Below are 20,960 nucleotides of genomic sequence, written 5' to 3' on the forward strand. Positions count from 1 at the left end.
TAAGACCTGAAAAGTTATCTTCTGTGATGCAAATATTAACAAACTGTGTCCAGAATCTATACTGACAGACAACCTGATTTCTTGGTAATCTCAAGACAGTATTTTTCCACAGCTACACTATGACTGGGATCAGGTACATATAAAATAAGCCTGGACATATTTGCCTTCCCAGGACAAGTTAAATCTACTCAAGTCAGCTTGGCTGATACTTTTATGGTACAGAAAAATGCTTTCCAAACAACTTCTTAATGAGCTTTTAGAATACTGCCTGTGATACTGAGAAAAATTAAAACTGAAAAGTATTAAGAAACTATATATATTTCTAAAATGTATCAGTAGCACAATTTTATAAGAAATCATTTGAATTTGTTCTGATACTTTTATTTAAGTGTCTAAACATTTTTTTTTTTACCTTCTGTGATTTACATATATTTGCCGATTTTATCTTCTGTGATTTACATACATTTGCTCAGAAGCTTAGGCTCCTGAAATGCTTTGTAAAACAGATCTGTGCCCTAAATGGTATTTTAGATGCAATTAGGAGAAATCACTCAGCTAAAATGAGTGAGTAAATCTGTTGTATTATAAATTAATCTCATGCAATTATGGTTTGGTAAGTTAAAGTATACCTAAAAAGGGATTTGGCTTTTCCCTTATTTGTTGCAGTAAATACAAAACAAAACCATCATTTATTGAGTACTTCCACTGTGCCAGCCATTTCAGTAGATATATCATGAATATAACCTCACTGAGATCTATGAAAGAGACAATTATTCCCATTTTCAGATATGTAACTGGAAGCACAAAAAACATGAAATAATTTTCCTGACACTGAATAACTAAGCAGTGGCATAGACAGAATTCAAATCAAGGTCTGTTTAACTCCAAAGCCCGTGCACTTTCCACGGTACCAAATGGACTTCTATAATCCTAAAATGTCAAACCATTTTAAGAAAAAAAGAAACAACAAACAGGGAACTAGCCTCTATTTTCAGGTAGCATTGTTATTACACTATAAATCAAAATACCTGATTTGAGTATTGACACAAGTACCAAAAATTAAGAGAATATAAGTGATTCCTTGGTTCTTCTTCCTGTCACACTGACAGTTTAGAGGAGGAAAAAAAAGGTGACATCAAAAGATGTTGGGGGCCTCCCTGGTGGCGCAGTGGTTGAGAGTCCGCCTGCCGATGCAGGGGATACGGGTTCGTGCCCCGGTCTGGGAGGATCCCACATGCCGCGGAGCGGCTGGGCCCGTGAGCCATGGCCGCTGGGCCTGCGCGTCCGGAGCCTGTGCTCCGCAACGGGAGGGGCCACAACAGTGAGAGGCCCGCATACCGCAAAAAAAAAAAAAAAAAAAAAAAAAAAAAAAAAAAAAAAAAAGATGTTGGTACTACTTACATTTTGGGCAAGAAAATTCTTTGTTGGGAAGGGATGTTCTGTGCACTGCAGGATGTTTAGCATCAGCCTTGACCTTTACCACACAAGATGCCAGTAGCACCCCTTCTAAATTATAGTCTTCATCAGTTATTTCTTAAAATATAACTAGGCAATCAGAACTGATGATACTGGTTAAAGTTTCTGTACAGTTGTTATCAGAACATTAAATAAGCCTATACGCTTATGGTAAACCTGCTACTGCATCAAAGCAGGCCTAGAACTTAAGTCTACTTAAGTTTAGGGTGTCTCTGGGTTCAGGAAGATTACAATCACTTCTAAACAATCTCATCAGAGCCATCAATGTATAAGTATTCCCTAAATATATTGCTAGAACATCAGTAGTCAAACACTTGCAAAAAATCAATTAATGGTAAGAAGGTATAGTTTCTTCCCTCCCATTAAAATTCTTTTATTTATCTGAAAAGACATATTATAGTATTAAGAAAAAAATACCTGTGTCAGAAAGTTTCCGGGAAGATCATAGGTTTTACACAGTTCGGATATGGTTACCTGACCACTTTCCTGTAATTTATCATTTACCTCTTCTGCTAACCGATCCAAATAGTTCCTAATAGTTTAAAAAAAAAAGGAAAAACCCAATTAGGAATAATAGTTTTCCTCTATCTATTATGTTTAATTCCTGTTGCAATAAGGTATTCCCCAGAAGTAATGAATATGTTTAGGTAAACACCATTCATTACTCATATTCTGAAAATTTTCTTATCAATGTAACTAAATGTAAGGTTAATCAAATAATAAATGCTGAAATTGTTTTCAACAATTAAAATTCTGCAATCATTTTCATTAATATTTTTGGAACAATTCTGCTTTCAGAGTTAAACTCATACAGGAAAGATGATAAAAATTATGTTTTGCGTTGCTTTAAAACAATAGAAAAAAATAAAAGTTTATATTATTTCCAAGTACTCCAAACAATTAAGCACTTACTTTTTAAGTACAATGATCCTTACAATGAAAATCAGCACTAAAAGAGTTCTAAACAAAATGCTGAAGTGGCCACAACTGTTCTAAATTTAAGTATAAATTTACTTACAAAAAAAAACAAAAAAGTGTTCTTAAATATCGTACATACTCATCTATCAGTTGTCCCAACACTAGCTGAACATGTTTTTCTGATTTAACAATGTCACCAATTCTATTTTCAATATGAGTCAGATCCACATTAATCGCCTGGAAAATAAGTACAAATTCTATTAGTGATAAGTTCATACTGTTTACATTTGAAATTACATATTTAGAACTTTAAAAAAAAACTTACTTTAAAAAAATTATCCTTAGGTGAATTTTAAATTGATATGAAATATTATAAAAAGTCTCAAATAAAAAATTAGAGGCTTGTTGCTTATTTACTTTCATTTCTGAACAAGTACATTTTCACTTGCTAAGAAAGTTCGTAATAAGAAGTTACACCATTTCAGGGGTCTTTTCTCCTCCAGAGTCCCTCCTGTAGTCTGGGGAGTCTGGTGGGGCACAACAGGCAAGTCCCAACTAGCCAGAGATCACACAGTGAGTTGGTGAGTCTGCGACCCAAACCGCCCATTGCCTCGGAGGAGTCGCCAGACCGCCGCCCCACAGGCAGCCACTTGGCCCAAGGATCAACCCAGCCCTGGCTCTCTCGCTCAGGAGAGGCTCTGCAGGCCAGAATTCAGGGGATCAAGCTGGCCCATGCATCTCAGCCCCTGCTGTGGTTCTCAGGCTTGCTAAGACGTCAGCCAAACCTACTGTTGGCTTCGTGAACAAGGCTTCTCGGCAGATCCTGGCTGGTGGTTCTGAGGTAGGAGGTAGATGTAGATGGGCCCCTGGGCTGAACAGCCAGAGTTTGTCAGGCAGAGTAAATTGGAGCTCTGTGTTCCCTAGACACTTCAAGGACAAAGCTAATGGCAGGAGCTGAGCTCTGCCAGATTAAAGAGATAAGATGACCACATCTATCACTCCTGAGGTCAAGGAGACCTCTCTGACTGCACATGTGCAGAAAGACTCCTTGGGGGTCAAAAAGGGAGGCGTGCTACCCCATAATAGGTGCTGTCAATGTCCCATAGGCTGCTGCGCTGGAATCCATCTTGGCAAAAAGATGCACACGCATGTGGAGAAGCGCCCTGGGTCTGGTCAGAGGTTGGAAATGAAGCAAGATGACTGGCCAGAGGAAAACAAACACCTGGAAAAACTGCCTCCATATAAGTGATTTAAATCACCTCTCTGGTGTGCCCCTCATTAGGGAGGATGCCTGCACTCTTCTCTGGGTGTGTATTTTTGCTTTGCTCTAAATAAACTGGTTCTTTGTTCTCTTTGCACATACTGTGCTTCCAATAAATCTTGTGCCTGCTTTACAATGTCTTTTTGTGGAATTCTTTCTCCCAAGAAGACAAGGACCAAGGTCCTCTCACCTGCCGACGTCATCTGGCGCCATGACTTGGATTGCTTCCAAGGTAACTTGCAGGTCTTTCTCAACTATGGCTAGAGACCTCTGCTTGCACTATCTTCCTTACCTTCTCCTTTGGCCTGCACCTTTCTTTCCTACTTTTCTTGCACATAGGGTCTGTTTTTCACTACATATTTTCACACCCTCCTGGGAGAAGATCTTTTGCTTTTTATTTCTAAACTGCCAATGCTGTCTTTGTCAGGCTGAGTGCACAGGCTCCCTGAGGTCTTATCTTTGTTACAAAAAACACCAGGGCATATGACTTTGGAAAATAATTATGTTTCCCAACTCCAATTCTTCCAAGAGTTCCTCCTTTTACCTCTCGGACACCCCCACCCCTCAAGCTTTGGCAGCCCTTACACAGCTATGGACAGCCTATTGGGCTGGCCAATTCCCAGCAGATAATGTCATAAATTTTACAAATGCTCAATCCCAAGGAGTGCATCCCAGTAGGAAATCTTGTTATAGGACATAGGGGAGATCTGATGTCTATAAAGCTTAAGGGAAAACCGGCAACCGCTCTGCACTGGTTCAAATGTCCACCCCAGGTAAGAAGGGAGGGCACCCTGTGCAAGGAACCAAAGCTGACCAGAGATGTCTGGTTAGAAATCAGTGGGGGAGTAGAGGATGCTCCGAAGCCCATCAGCATTAAGATCGAAAGACATTCAGAGGACACTCTGAATCTCCTCCAGGTGCCTCCTAGTAATGTTTCCAGGATGCTGGACTTCATTTCCAGGAGCACTGTTCTCGGTTGCAGGTTATTCAACACGGGAGGATCTCCTTCTAAACCAAAAAAAAACACCCCTCAGAAACGCTCTCAAGGCACTAAGTTCTTTTCGTTCTTTCTGTCCACTTTTAGTCATAAACACTATGGAAGGTATCCCTGGGACAACAATGTATCAGCCAGTCTGCCTCTGTCATTAGGGCCAATTTGAGCACTCTTTGGTCTAAATTCTAGCTATGAAACTATGAATATAGAAAAAGATGATTTTTTTGACACTGTATGGCCACAATACTCTTTAGACTCCAGAAAAAACTGGTTACGATAAAACCCTTTTGAAATTGCAAAACTGGTTCTTTCTGCATATGCAATTAGAGAAAGCTAGCTTGTTAAAATACTTTTTTTCAGAATTCTGACCCTGAGAGAACAAAAATATGCCTAGGAGAAAGACTGAAGTTGACTCTTATCATGTACCTTGAGAGACAAACACAGCCCGCTTTGCCTGAGACTTCAGCCTTGGGTTAATTAGTAGAACTTCAAGCCAAGGGGAAAAAAAAGCAAAGAGGCATTTTAAACCTCAAGCAGAAACTGTGAGATCTCTGTCTGTCTGGATTTATGTATATCTCAGTATGTGTCTCTGTCTACGGATAATATTGCTGAGGCTAATTCGTAAATGAACTCTATATAATTGGCTGAAAGAAAAGTAAGTGCTTATAATCAAACAATTCTATATACAAGAGAAACTAAGCTAAACAAATTTCAGGTTCACATGATCTGGGAAATATTCAGTATTGAACTGATATCTGATATTAAAGTTAGTTTAAGTTTATTAATACAGACATGTCTCTAGAGTCATCAATATTAAGTATAATACCTTTGTTGTACCTAGGTTTACTGAAAGTCATTAAGTTCACACTGTATCTGTTACATTTGTCAACAAGAGAATTAACTTGGTATGGGATAAAAGCTTTTGAGTAAACACTGTGGGAATAATTATGTTTTAGTTTTTCCAGATTTTTGGTACCTTGAGACTTTAGTTTTGCTAAATCAAGTCAAATGATAAAAAGTCATTAAACGTCTAAATCATTTTTAAGATAAAATACTGGAATATTGATCGCTGAACGAATCTAAATTCGCCTACTTTTGTCTTCTCGCAAGAGGGAAACTAAAGATGTTTGGGTTTATCAGACACATGCCTTGTATTACATTGAAAAAAGAAATTGTGCTTTGGGAAAATGCATGTTTTTAGAGGTTATGGAATATATTAAGTTTGCTAATCAGGAAATGCCAATACGACAAACAGTTCACAATTGCTTTCTTCTTGGTTTTCACTAGAGGTTAAGGTTTTTAAGGGTTAACAAGTATAATATGTAATTAAAGTTACTAAAATGATAAGGAAGCATTTCAATGTGTGAAGCAAGTAGAATATATGTTGTCGGTGATAGAAGATACAAAGACTGGAATTTAGTTTTCTCTCTCTGTTAAGAGAACAAAGTTTACTTGGAATGCTGCTTTTGATAACACACTGTGTGAATTTCTGTCTTTAGGTGATTTGTATTTGCTTTTGAAATCTTTTGTTACTTTGGTTGAGTAAATAAGTATTATTTCACAATGATCTATGATTCTATTTGACTGTTTTAAAACTTTTTGATATTTTTTTTGATATTTTTTAACAAACTTCCCAAGTGTCAAATTCTAATTAAAGTTCTTCTGACCTCCAGCTAACTTCAAGGCACTTCAGAGGGCCCCTGAGGCATCTCAGAAAAATATTACACTAACTGAGATTATTTGACAGATTAAATTACAGGAGAAATATTGTCAAATAAAAGGTAACAATGACAGAATCTGTAAAGATCATGACACATGTAGATAAAGTTCACTCTGCTTCTACAAAGACACAAAGACACAAAGTCTGACTGTCAGACTCTGCCATCCTGATGTCCTTGTAACATGGCAATGGTCTATTCCTAAATCAGGGAACTTAAAATGGGTAAACAATAGCTGTAAATTAAACAGTCAGGGCTATGGGAAATCCAAGATGGCCACCTGGCTTTTCTCAGCTCCCTGGCAAACTCCATTTTTACTTGATGGGTTAAAGCCTTCCCTGGCTGCAGGGCTGATGCCCTCACAATGAAAAGAAAATGGTTAAAAAATGTGTTTTCCACTTGGGGTATACCTTCTTCAACCTCCAGTGATCGAGGCACCCACTTCGCTAGACAAATCATATAAGCCTTAACACAAACTTCTTGAAATTATCACTGTAACTATCATCCTCAATCATCAGGCAAGGTCAACAAAACTAATGGAAAAAGTGGACTCAAACAGAACAAAAATTAATTACATGGGATTAAATGAACTGGTAAATATGATTAATTTTTATGACTTTGACATATTACCAACTTCTAATCTTTGTTTTTCAGATACAGAAAAGCCCTTCTCCTCAAGCTACTTATGGCTTACAACAATTTGGTAATTTACACCTGAGGATAAAATTAAAACATTTTTCTCTTTGCCTGGTCCCTCCAGAAACTGGAAACCCTTGGGTTATGAAGAGCCTTATCAGGTAAATAAAAAAGCCTGCCTCCTGACATGTACAGTAATCTCAAAATACTTTAGGGACCTCTAGAAGACAGAAATCCACCTAAGCAAAATCTGATGGCAGGCCTTTGGCATGGCTTTCTTGGCCTTGAGAGGCCTTTTGGGAATTTAGTCTGAGACTCCTTCTGAGGAGTTAAACCAGAGTCAGTATGGAGGAGCCCATGTGGTCAATGGACCAAACTTATTTTGAAAACAAATTGGTCTTGGCTGTGTTTGGTGGAAATGAGGGCAATTTTAGAAAAAGAATTATGTTTCACTAAATATTAAATTCTAGTTTTGTTAATTAAGGCCTGTGTCTACTAAGACTCACTTCCCAGATAGTTCCTTGCTGTTAACATTATATTTTTACAAAATTTAATTAAATTTTTTTTTTTTTTTTTTTTTTTTTGTGGTACACGGGCCTCTGACTGTTGTGGCCTCTCCCGTTGCGGAGCACAGGCTCCAGATGCACAGGCTCAGCAGCCATGGCTCACGGGCCCAGCCGCTCCGCGCCATGTGGGATCTTCCCAGACCGGGGCACGAACCCGTGTCCCCTTGCATCGGCAGGTGGACTCTCAACCACTGCGCCACCAGGGAAGCCCTAATTAAATTATTAAAGGGACATTCTAAGTTTCTTTCTGAAGCCTAACTTCATAATCAACCTTTGGATAAAGATCACATACTTCATGATCTATAACCTGGAGATTAACACCAGGCTATGATCATTTAAGTTTAAAGGAACAATTAGACTATACTAAGGATAACCAGCCTAGTAACATTAGGAAATTAGGCTGAATGTCTTATGGACAATGCCAATGTAAATAATTTCCCTTAAAGATACAAAGTGGTACAAAACAGACTAAGACAGACAACTTGGGGATATACTAGGCTGCACCTAATGTAAGTTCTTGACTTAAACCCTTACTTCTGACCTTACTAATACTGCTAGCTATATTATTTTTTATTGCCTGTTTTACAAAATTGTTATTTCTTACATTACCAAATGTGTGACTGATCTCTGATAAAATGATGATATATAGTCTCATACGAAATCAATGACTGTTAACAGTGTAACTCTAGATATGGGCGGAAGCAACAAGAGGGAATATTTTCCTAGATCATAAGAGACTAGTAAGACAGGTGGTCCAGAGACTTTTGGCTACTGATAACAAGGCCTGGTCCAGTAATAAATAGCACAGTGAGTGGCCTGTCAGCAAAATCTTCACCAGACCTGGGAATGAACATTCCTAGCGCCATGGTACAAAATGGTCATAAAATGCCGCCCAAACCACGTTCAAATTTATGATTATAAAGCGCCCTGCCAACTGGAAACTGGCACTCGCCATCTACCTCTACAAGGATTAAATCATGAGCTGCTTCAGCTGCTGACCTTCAACATCCCATGAAAAGAGTTCGGGATGGAAATCAGAAATGAGGCACTCTGTGCTCTGGGAAAAAGTGACAGAACAGGCCTTCTGACAGTTAGATTTCAGGTAAGGATTTTTTTGATCCCAAATTCTTGCCTCTTCTCATACCTAGAAAAACACTAAAATCATTAATGGTGACATCTGCTTTGGCTATTAAGGGAAAAATTACAATTAAAAGTCAAAATGAAGGAGCTGTAGTTCAGCCATCCAAGGTAATACTAGGTAACACTATGGGCGTGATTTCAGCAAAGACTTTGTATTGCTGAGAACTTAAGTTTTATGAGCTGTGTCAAACTTGACACCACCAGCCGTTCTCAGGACAATACCAGCTGACAGCTGGTAGCTACAACCTTACGTTTTCAAGGTCTCCTTTTGTAACTACTACATTTTTAAATAATAAAACTGCTTTAGATCATACATTAACAGAAAGAAGGGACATGTGTAGTGATCAATAGCTCCTGTTATTTATGTGTTAATACCACATCAAAGGTTAAAACCTACTTAGATAGGGCCTCCCTGGTGGCGCGGTGGTTGAGAGTCCGCCTGCCGATGCAGGGGATACGGGTTCGTGCCCCGGTCTGGGAGGATCCCATATGCCGCAGAGCGGCTGAGCCCGTGAGCCATGGCCGCTGGGCCTGCGCGTCCGGAGCCTGTGCTCCGCAACGGGAGAGACCACAACAGTGAGAGGCCCGCATACCGCAAAAAGAAAAAAAAAAAAAAAAAAACCTACTTAGATAAAACTAGACAACTGGCTACGTGGCTACAAGTCTCCCCAAAGCACCAGGTCCATATTGGATCTCAGGCTTATTCTCCTGGAAAAAAAAAATGACATCTGTTTTGTCTATTAATGTTCAGGTTGTCAATCCTCCAACTGCTTCTAACTGGGGCTGTAACACCTACAACAATCACACTGGGTTAATAGAAAAGGACATCAAAAATATATGACCAGGCCAAATGGTTCCATCCTTTGGACAGGATAAGCCAAGTACTGACTCTATCTGGACCCGTATCAAAACTGTTACCAAATGTAACCTGGTTCTTACTCCTGCTTGGGCCTCTGGTTACAATAATTCTTTTACTGATCTTTGGCCCTTGCCTTCTTTTAATCTACTTGTTCAGTTTGTTCTCTCCAGGATGCAACAGTTTCCCAGACAAGATGATGGTGATCCAGAGATTCCAGCCATTCCTTGAAACGGATCTTGGCAGAATAATAACAGAAGTCACCCTGGGGCACCTTAATGAGACCTGGTGAGGGCTCCATGACCCCAAGTAGGTAGGATCTATGGGCCCCTTGCAAGCCTGAAGAATCTATAGAGGAAAGATTGTTGCTGTTCATCCTCCCAATAAAGATTTCTTGGGGTTCACGTCTCTTGGGGGGATTTGAGGTAGAAGGTAGACAGGCCCCTGGGCTGAACAGCTAGAGTTTGTCAGGCAGAGTAATTGGAGGTTTGTATGCCCTAGACACTTCAATGACAAAGTTAATGGCAGGAGCTGAGCTCTGCTGAAGTAATTAGATAAGATGACTGCATCTATCACTCCTGAGGTCAAGGAAACCTCCCTGACTGCACATGTGCAGAAAGACTCCTTGGGGGTCACAAAGGAAGGGGTGCTGCCCCATAAAAGGTGCTGTCAATCTTCCATAGGCCTCTGTGCTGGAATCCACCTTGGCAAAAAGATGCACATGCATATCAGGAAGGGCCCTGGGTCTGGTCAGAGGTGGGAAACGAAGTCAGATGACTGGCCAAAGGAAAACAAAGGCCTGGACAAACTGCCTCCATATAAGTGATTTAAATCCCCTCTCTGGTGTGTTCCTCGTCAGGGAGAACGTCCACACTCTTCTCTGTGTGTGTATTTCTGCTTTGCTCTAAATAAATTGCTTCTTCGTTCTCTTTGTACATACTGTGCTTCCGATAAACTCTGTGCCTGCTTTACGGTGGAATTCTTTCTCCAAAAAAGACAAGGACCAAGGTCCTCTAACCTAACGACATCAGTTCTGCTCATTTTTGGAAGGTAGGGAAACAAGGCGGTGGAGCTGAAGGATGTGAGCTCACCTCCTCTCAAGAAAACACTAAAATCACAACCAACTGCTGAACGACTATCAACAAAAAAGACTGGAACCTATCAAAAAGGATATTCCAAATCCAAAGACAAAGAAGGAGCCACAAGGAGATGACAGGAGGGGTCCTTTCTCAATATAATCAAACCCCGTACCCGCCAGGTGGATAATCCACAAACTGGATCCTCTACAGTTACAGAGTTTCTCCCACAGAAGTGAGAGTTCTGATCCCCACGTCAGGCTCCCCAGCCTAGGGGTCTGGCATCAGGAGGAAGAGCCCCCAGAGCATTTGGCTTTGAAGGCCGGTGGGCTTGAGTGCAGGAGCTCCACAGGACTAGGGGAAATAGAGACTCCACACTTGGAGGGCACACACAAGGTTTCATATGCACTAGGACCCAGAGCAAAGCAGTGACTCCACAGTAGCCTGGGCCAGACCTATCTGAGGGTCCTGGAGGGTCTCCTAGGAAGGTGGGGGTCTGCTGTGGCACACTGTGGGGGCAAGGACACTGGTGGCAGAGGCCCCAGGGAATACTCGGCATGAGCTCTTTTGGAGGTCGCCATTTTGGCACCAAGATCTGGCCCCACCCAACAGCCTGCAGGCTCCAGTGTTGGGACACCTCAGGCCAAACAACCAACAGGGTGGGACCAGGCCCCATTCATCAACAGAAAGGCTACCTAACGTTGTCTTGAGCCCACAACCACCTCTAGACACACCCCTTGACATGGTCCTGTCCACCAGAGGGGCAGGACCCAGCTCTGCCCTGTCCCCCAGGGGTCAGGCACCAGTCCCTCCCACCAGGAAGACTGCACAAGCCCCTGAACCAACCTCACCCACCAGGAAGCAAACACCAGAATCAAGAGAACTACAATCCTGAAGCCTGTGGAATGGAAACCTCAAACACAGAAAGTTAACTAAAATGACATGGCAGAGAAATATGTTCCAGATAAAGGAATAAGATAAAGCCCCAGAAGGACAACTAAGTGGAGTGGAAATGGGCAATCTTCCTAAAAAAGAATTCAGAATAATGATAGCAAAGATGATCCAAGATCTCGGAAAAAGAATGAAGGCACAGACTGGGGAGATACAAGAAATGTTAAACAAGAGCTAGAAGATTTAAAGAGCAAACAGAGATGAACAATACAATAACTGTGATGAAAAATACACTAGAAGGAATCAACAGCAGAATAAATGAGGCAGAAGACATAAATGAGCTGGAAGATAGATTGGTGGAAATCACTGTCGTGGAACAGAATAAAGAAAAAAGAATGAAAAAAAAATGAGGACAACCTAAGACACCTCTGGGACATTAAATGTGCCAACATTCACATTATAGGGGTCCCAGAAGGAGGAGAGAGAGAGAAAGGGCATGAGAAAATATTTGAAGCGGTAACAGCCAAAAACTTCCCTAACACGAGAAAGGAAACCCTCACTCAAGACCAGGAAGCGCAGAGTCCCTTACAGGATAAACCCAAGGAGGAACAAGCCAAGACACATACTGATCAGACTGACAAAAATTAAAGACAAAGAGAAAATATTAAAAGAAACAAGGAAAAAGAAACAAATAACATACAAGGGAATCCCCATAAGAAAATCAGCTGATTTTTCAGCAGAAACTATGCAAGCCAGAAGGGAGTACTACGATATATTTAAAGTGATGAAAGGGAAAAATCCTACAAGCAGGAATACTCTACCCAGCGAGGCTCTCATTCAGATTCGATGGAGAAATCAAGCTTTACAGACAAGCAAAAGCTAAGCGAATTCACAGACCAACTTTGCGACCAATGCTAAAGGAACTTCTCTAGGTGGAAAGAGAAATCCAAAACTAGAAACAAGAGAACTACAAATGCAAAAGCTCACCAGCAAAGGCAAACATACATTAAAGGTAGGAAATCATCCACACACAGATATAATATCAAAACCAGCAATCTTGAGAAAAAGAGAGTAAAAATGCAGGACATTGGAAAAGCATTTGAAATTAAAACACCAGCAACTTAAAACAATCTTGTATATATACACACTGTTGTATCAAAACCTCATGGTAACCACAAACCAAAAATCTACGATACACACTCAAAAAAGAGAAAGCAATCCAAATACAACACTAAAGATAGTCATCAAATCACAAGAGAACAAAAGAGGAAGGGAAGAAAAAAGACCTACAAAAACAAACCCAAAACAATTAACAAAATGGCAATAAGAACATATGTATCAATAATTACCTTAAATGTGAATGGATTAAATGATCCAACCAAAAGATTGGCTGAATGAGTACAAAAACAAGACCCATATATATGCTGTCTACAAGAGACCCACTTCAGAGCTACAGACACATAGAGACTGAAAGTGAGGGGATGGAAAAATGTATGCCATGCAAATGGAAATCAAAAGAGAGCTTAAGTAGCAATACTCATATCAGACAAAAGAGACTTTAAAATAAAGACGGTTATAAGAGACACAGAAGGACACTACATAATGATCACAGGATTAATCTACAAAGAAGACACAACAACTATAAATATATATGCACACAACACAAGAGCACCTCAACATAAAAGGCAAATGCTAACAGACATAAAAGGAGAAATCAACAGTAACACAATAAAAGTGGGGGACTTTAACACCCCACTTACATAAATGGACAGATTACCCAGACAGAAAATCAATAAGGAAACACAGGCCTTAAATGACACATTAGAGCTGATGGACTTAATTGATATCTATAGGACATTCTATCCAAAAGCAGCAGATTACACTTTCTTCTCAAGTGCACACAGAACATTCTCCAGGATAGATCACATCATGGGCCACAAATCAAGCCTCAGTAAATTGAAGAAAACCAAAATCATATCACGCATTTTTCCAACCACAATGCTATGAGATTAGAAATCAATTACAGGAAAAAACCTATAATAAACAAAAACACATAGAGTCTAAACAATATGTTACTAAACAACCAATGGATCACTGAAGAAATCAAAGAGGAAATCAAAAAATACCTAGAGACAAATGAAAATGAAAACACAACAATCCAAAACCTATGGGACACTGCAAGGGCAGTTATAAGAGGGAAGCTTATAGCAATACAACCTTACCTCAGGAAACAAGAAAAATCTCAAATAAACAACCTAACCTTACACCTAAAGCAACTAAAAAAGAAGGACAAACAAAACCTAAAGTTAGTAGAAGGAAAGAAATCATAAAGATCAAAGCAGAAGTAAATGAAATAGAAACAAAGAAAACAGTAGCAAAGATCAATAAAACTAAAAGCTGGTTCTTTGAGAAGATAGACAAAATCGATAAACCTTTAGCCAGCCTCATCAAGAAAAAAAAAGAGAAGGCTCAAATCAATAAAATTAGAAATGAAAAAGGAGAAGTTACAACAGACATCACAGAAATACGAAGGATCACGAGAGACTACTACAAGCAACTATATGTCAATAAAATGGACAACCTAGAAGAAATGGACAAATTTTTAGGAAGGTACAACCTTTCAAGACTGAACCAGGAAGAAACAGAAAACATGAACAGACCATTCACAAGTACCGATGTTGAAACTGTGATTTAAAAACTTCCAACAAACAGAATTCCAGGACCAGATGGCTTCACAGGCAAATTCTATCAAACATTTAGAGAAGAGTCAACACCTATCCTTTTGAAACTCTTCCAAAAAGTTGCAGAGGAAGGAACACTCCCAAACTCGTTCTGTGAGGCCACCTTCACCCTGATACCAAAACCAGACAAAGATATCACAAAAAAAGAAAATTACAGGTCAATATCACTGATGAACATAGACACAAAAATCCTCAACAAAATACTAGCAAACGAATCCAACAATACATTAGAAGAAACACAGGCCTTAAATGACACCACAATCAAGTGGGATTTATCCCAAGCATGCAAGAATTTTTCAATATGTGCAAATCAATCAGTGTGACACACATCACAAAACTGAAGAATAAAAACCATATGATAAACTAAATAGATGCAGAAAAAGCTTTTGACAAAATTCAACACCAATTTATGGTAAAAATTCTCCAGAAAATTGGGCATAGAGGGAACACACCTCAACATAATAAAGGCCATATATGACAAACCTATAGCTAGCATCATACTCAATGGGGAAAAGCTGAAAGCATTTCCTCTGAAATCAGAAACAAGATAAGGATGTCCACTCTCACCACTTTTATTCAACATAGTTTTGGAAGTCCTAGCCATGGCAATCAGAGAAAAAAAAGAAATAAAAGGAATCCAAATTGGAAAGAAAGTAAAACTGTCATTGTTTGAGGATGAAATGACACTACACACAGAAAATCCTAAAGATGCTACCAGATAAGTAAAGCTCATCAAGGAAATTGGTAAAGTCACAGGATACAAAATTAACATACAGAAATCTCTTGCTTTTCTATACACTGACAACGAAAGATCAGAATGAGAAATTAAGGGTACAATCCCATTTACCATTGCATCAAAAAGAATAAAATACCTAGGAATAAACCTACCTAAGGAGGCAAAAGACCCGTACTCTGAAAACTGTAAGATACTGATGAAAGAAATCAAAGATGACACAAACAGATGGAAAGATATATCATGCTCTTGGATTGGAAGAATCAGTATCGTCAAAATGACTATACTACCCAAGGCAATTTACAAATTCAATGCAATTCCTATCAAATTACCAATGGCATTTTTCACAAAACTAGAACAAAAAGTTTTACAATTTGTATGGAAATACAAATAGCCAAAGCAATCCAGAGAAAGAAAAACAGAGCTGGAGGAATCAGGCTCCTTGACTTCAGACTATACTACAGGTTACAGTCATCAAACCAAAAAAAGCTTCCCTGGTGGCGCAGTGGTTGAGAGTCCACCTGCTGATGCAGGGGACACGGGTTCGTGCCCCGGTCTGGGAGGATCCCACATGCCGCGGAGCGGCTGGGCCCGTGAGCCATGGCCGCTGAGCCTGCTTGTCCGGAGCCTGTGCTCCGCAACGGGAGAGGCCACAACAGTGAGAGGCCTGCATACCACACAAAACAAACAAACAACAACAACAACAAAAAAAAAACAGTATGGCACTGGCACAAAAAAACAGAAATATAGATCAACAGAATAGGACAGAAAGCCCAGAAATAAACCCACACACTTATGGTTAATTCATCTATGACGAAGGAGGCAAGAATATACAACGGAGAAAAGACTGTCTCTTCAGTAAGTGGTGCTGGGAAAACTGGACAGCTACATGTAAAAGAATGAAATTAGAACACTCTCTAACATCATACAAAAAAATGAACACAAAATGGATTAAAGACCTCAATGTAAGACTGGATACTATAAAACTCTTAGAGGAAAACATAAGCAGAACACTCTTTGATGTAAATCGCAGCAATATTTTTTTAACATCTTTATTGGAGTATAATTGCTTTACAATGTTGTGTTAGTTTCTGCTGTATAACAAAGTGAATCAGCTATACATATACATATATCCCCATATCCCCTCCCTCTTGCATCTTTCTCCCAGCAATATCTTTATGGATCTACCTCCTAGAGTAATGAAAATAAAAACAAAAATAAAATATGGCACCTAACTAAACTTAAAAGTTTTGCACAGCAAAGGAAACCATAAACAAAACGAAAAGGCAATCCACAGAATGGGAGAAAATATTTGCAAACGAAGTGGGTGACAAGGGATTAATCTCCAAAATATACAAACAGCTCATGTAACTCAATATCAAAAAAACAACCCAATCAAAAAATGGGCAGAAGATCTAAACAGACATTTCTCCATCAACATATAGGTGGCCAAAACAACATGAAAATATGCTCAACATCACTAATTATTAGAGAATGCAAATCAAAACTACAATCAGGTATCACCTAACACTGGTCAGAATGGCCATCATCAAAAAGTCTACAAACAATATATGCTGGAGAGGTTATGGAGAAAAGGGAACCCTCCTACACTGTTGGTGGGAATGTATATTGGTACAACCACTATGGAGAACTGTACGGAGGTTCCTTAAAAAACTAAAAATAGAGTTGCCATATGATCCAGCAATCCCACTCCTAGGCATATATCTGGAGAATATTATACTTCAAAAAGATACATGCATGGCAATGTTCATTGCAGCACTATTTACAATAGGTAAATTGCTTCCAATTAGGTTGGAAACAACCAAAATGTCCATCAACAGAGGAATGGATAAAGAAGATGTGCTACATATATACAATGGAATAGTACTCAGCCATAAGAAAGAATGAAATAATGCCATCTGCAGCAACATGGATGGACCTAGAGATTATCACATTAAGTGGAGTATGTCAGACAGAGAAAGTCCATTATCATATGATATCACTTATATGAGGAATCTAAAAAAAAATGATACAAATGAAGTTATTTACAAAACAGAAACAGACTCAGAGCCTTTGAAAACAAACTTATAGTTACCAAAGGGGAAAAGTCAGGAGGAGGGATAAATTAGGAGTTTGGGATTAACATATACACATTACTATACATAAAATAGATAATCAACAAGAACCTACTGTATAGCACAGGGAATGGTACTCAATATTCTGTAATAACCTATACACGAAAAGAATCTGAAAAAAAAACTATAAATCAACTATACTCCAGTATAAAATAAAAATTAAAAAAAAAGAAGTTATACCATTTCACACAAAATTTGCCAGTTTCTTGTATATACTGTAGTGTACCTTACTGATGACATGTACACCTGTATTTTCTAAAAATATCTACATTTCTTTTACTTCCACATATTAAAAACAAATAAACATGAAACCGATGATTTTTCTCCCAAAATTACATAAATTCTGTAATTACATAAAATGACAACTATGAGTTTATTTCGTAAAGAATAAAGAATAAGCAAGTCAACTGAGAAAGAAGAACTTATTAAACTGATTCAATATATGTCAGTGAGGGTTATGTAATTAATTCTTCACAAACACAAAACATGATACCAGTACCAAGTGAATACTTAGGGCACTGAAAAAATTAATGATATAAAAAAAGTTGAGGAATCAAAGTAAAAACTATTATAAAGTTAAAATTTACCTGTTGCAGATCAACAATGTTTACTCGACCTTTAAAGAAAAGACATTCATTTATTTTACATTATGTGTTAAGTACATACCAGCCCAAAACTGTAAATTCCAACAGATTTGTTTTGGACCGTCAAGGTCCTCCTTCTACAAAGGACACAGGGCTGCAGTTATTAATGTCTTCAAACGCAAACCATTAGCTGAATAAATTTTCATGACTTAAGGTACAGACAATAGTTTATTTTCAAAGTTCCATTTGTCATATCAGGCCAATTAGAGAATCAGCTGATACACGGTTTAGCCAGATATACAGGGGTTATTTACCTCCCTTTGCAATTTTATCTACTGTGACCAAAGAGATACAGACAACTAAATTCAGGTAAACTTTTTTCAATTATTTGAAACTGGTAGGTTACCACTTATTAGCTAAAGAATATCTGTTAAGTATTCCAAATTATAGCTAATATTTTATTAGGACTATGCAGGAAGATAAAAAACAAACACCAGGGCTTCCCTGGTGGCGCAGTGGTTGAGTCCGCCTGCCGATGCAGGGGACACGGGTTCGTGCCCCGGTCCGGGAAGATCCCACATGCCGCAGAGCGGCTGTGCCCGTGAGCCATGGCCGCTGGGCCTGCGCGTCCGGAGCCTGTGCTCCGCAACGGGAGAGGCCACAACAGTGAGAGGCAAGCGTACCGCTAAAAAAAAAAAACCAAACCCCACCAAGGGTATATCTAATGACATCTAATGAGCTGTTTTCACAGATGCATCTAATCTAATCAAAGTGTTCAAATCTACTCAGTAATTTGTTCAAATTTCTACAAGACAAAGGAAACAAAAACTTTCTTGTATGCTTGTCATAGCATTTCCTACAAACAGATGTAGCACCCTATTGATTCCTAATTTGCAAATACTTAAAGTTTAAAAAAGAGCATGGTAGTACAACCTTGATTTTCAACAATCTATACTTTAAAAGCGCTATTCCCTCTTCATAATTATCACCTGGTAAGAGGCAGCTAAGTATCCACCCCTGAGTCACCCAATAAATTCATAAACTGTGAAAAGAAACAGCTGATTAATTCACATACAGAACACATAACCCAAAATAATAAAAATGCTATTTTTAAAGTGACAATATTTGACTTCACTTAAATTATACGATCATGTTTACCTAAATCTATTAAAAATATTACGGCTGATTACCATATTATTAACAATTGAAAGGGTGTCCTATAACCTACAAATCACTTATGATGTATAGTTTTAAGGGTTTTTTTCCCTCCTTCCAAAGAACCAGAAGAAAAAAACTAAGGAATTACTTACCACCTCGAACATGTAGCTCATCTCTCATTTCTTTACTAATTTGGGCTGGAGTAATATATTCCTTCCCATCAAGTGTGTGAACTACTTCTAGCTGTTTCTGAGCAATCAATTTATTCACAATCTCAATGCAATTCCGTTCTGACAACCTGAGGGAAACAAAAGTTAACTTTTAAAAATGCATTTGATATATTCAGTGCATAATATGATTAAGAAAACGTATGAAAATGGGCTTTTAAAAAAGGTTCGGGTAGTCATTAGGTTCTATATTACAAAATCTGTATCTTTTATTAGTATAATACTAATTCAATAAATTAAAAAAGTTCTAGGGAGTAAACAGGTTTACATGAACTTAAATCATGTAGTTCATTGTTACAAATCTTTCTATTACAGATTTCAAGTTTGCTCTCTCTTCTAGGCCTCCTTCTAATCTTCAAATCTGAAAAATTAGGACATGTGATTTACATAAGGGAAAAAACTGCCCTACTTTTATTTCAATTTTCACTTTAGCTTCAGTTAAAAAAAAAAACCAAAATTTTCTTTTATTGAATGCATTATTGCCTCATTCATACAACACATCTGTAGGCAGGAGATAGGAAAACACGTTAAGTGTCCTAGTTTGCTCGCACTTATACAAAACACAGCATCAAGGAATTAAAGTCTTCAGCCCCAGAAGGAACAAGACAAGGAATAGTCAACGGATAAAAAAGGGTTCTACTAGCTTTTTACGTGCTCGGTAATGGTAAAAAGCAGAGTTAGGGGGCTTCCCTGGTGGCGCAGTGGTTGAGAGTCCGCCTGCCGATGCAAGGGGACACGGGTTCGTGCCCCGGTCCGGGAAGATCCCACATGCCGCGAAGCGGCTGGGCCCGTGAGCCATGGCCGCTGAACCTGCGCGTCCGGAGCCTGTGCTCCGCAACGGGAGAGGCCACAACAGTGAGAGGCCCGCGTACCGCAAAAAAAAAAAAAAAAAAAAAAAGCAGAGTTAGAGTGCTTTTCAGCACACCCCCCCCAAAGGTTAGTGGGAAATATCAGTGTGCGGAGTCCCTAAAAATGACAAATGAGACCCTGGCTCTGGCCTAGGACACCTGTTCTGGTGAATAAAAAGGCAAAATGTTTAAGGGGTCAACAGAGTATCTGCAAAGTACTGTACTTCGGGGTTAGCCTCTCCTTTCAAGCTCTAAGTCAGGAAGTGTATAACAGGCAACGACTTGCTGACGGTTAAGTAAGGGTCGGAGGGACGTTCTTAAGACAGCTCCAAGTCACCAGCCCCAGCTGTCGTGGGGGGAGGCCGCGCCTGCACCTGGCTGGGGCTTAAAGGGTGGGGGGATGTTCTCGGTCTCTCCCCGCTGAGAATTATACTGGCAGCCGCAATCTAGGCTCTGGGAGCGGGGGAGGGGGCGGGAACGCTGACAGCGGCTGGGAAGGTCCGGGGTCCAAGGCCTGGGGTTTGCGGCCTCAGATCTTGGCGTGGCCGCCCAGGGGCTATTTTGGACTCCACAATGGAGAGGGAGGGTCAGGCACCTCTGCGTGGCCTCTGCGAACTGCGCCCGCTGGAAGTCAGCCGCCAACCGCCTAATCTCTTCCCAAGCGTCCGCCATCTCTGCCCTACTCGCCAAGCAGTCGACCAACAGTAGACACGTCAGCCGAAAAGCCACGGGAGCCGACGCGGAACGGGCCGCGCAGAGGGACAAGAGACTCCTCCCCGCCGCAGCTACGAAACGCGTGCGGCCGACGCAGGCGTGGGCGGGGCCCGAAAGGCCGCAGCCCCGCCCACCCCGCGCGGGAGGTTTGTCCTCGGCTATGGGAGCCCGGCGGGGACTGCTGAGAGCTAAGTTGCAAGGTCTCTGCCCGGCCGCGGATGGTTGCAGGAAAGCCAAGTTAATAAAGTGTTACTTTAGGTCTTTGTTTGCATTATCCCTAATGTTTTG

The 20,960-nt window shown here is 39.8% G+C and overlaps 1 protein-coding gene across 1 annotated transcript in view; it reads right to left on the reverse strand.

Annotated features, from left to right (window-relative positions):
* UFL1 (UFM1 specific ligase 1) overlaps positions 1–20,704 on the reverse strand; it is a 61,418-nt gene extending 40,714 nt beyond the window's left edge. The window contains exons 1-5 of the mRNA XM_082633594.1: positions 20,554–20,704; positions 19,036–19,181; positions 17,729–17,757; positions 2,534–2,631; positions 1,894–2,008 (exon numbers count right to left, since the gene is read on the reverse strand). Of these exons, the coding sequence (XP_082489720.1) occupies positions 1,894–2,008; positions 2,534–2,631; positions 17,729–17,757; positions 19,036–19,181; positions 20,554–20,630 (465 nt within the window). The 5' untranslated portion in view covers positions 20,631–20,704. The remainder of the gene's footprint in view (positions 1–1,893; positions 2,009–2,533; positions 2,632–17,728; positions 17,758–19,035; positions 19,182–20,553) is intronic.
* Positions 20,705–20,960: the final 256 nt, after the last annotated feature.

Source organism: Mesoplodon mirus (assembly GCF_964341445.2).
Source record: "Mesoplodon mirus genome assembly, chromosome: 10".
Lineage (NCBI taxonomy): Eukaryota > Metazoa > Chordata > Mammalia > Artiodactyla > Ziphiidae > Mesoplodon > Mesoplodon mirus.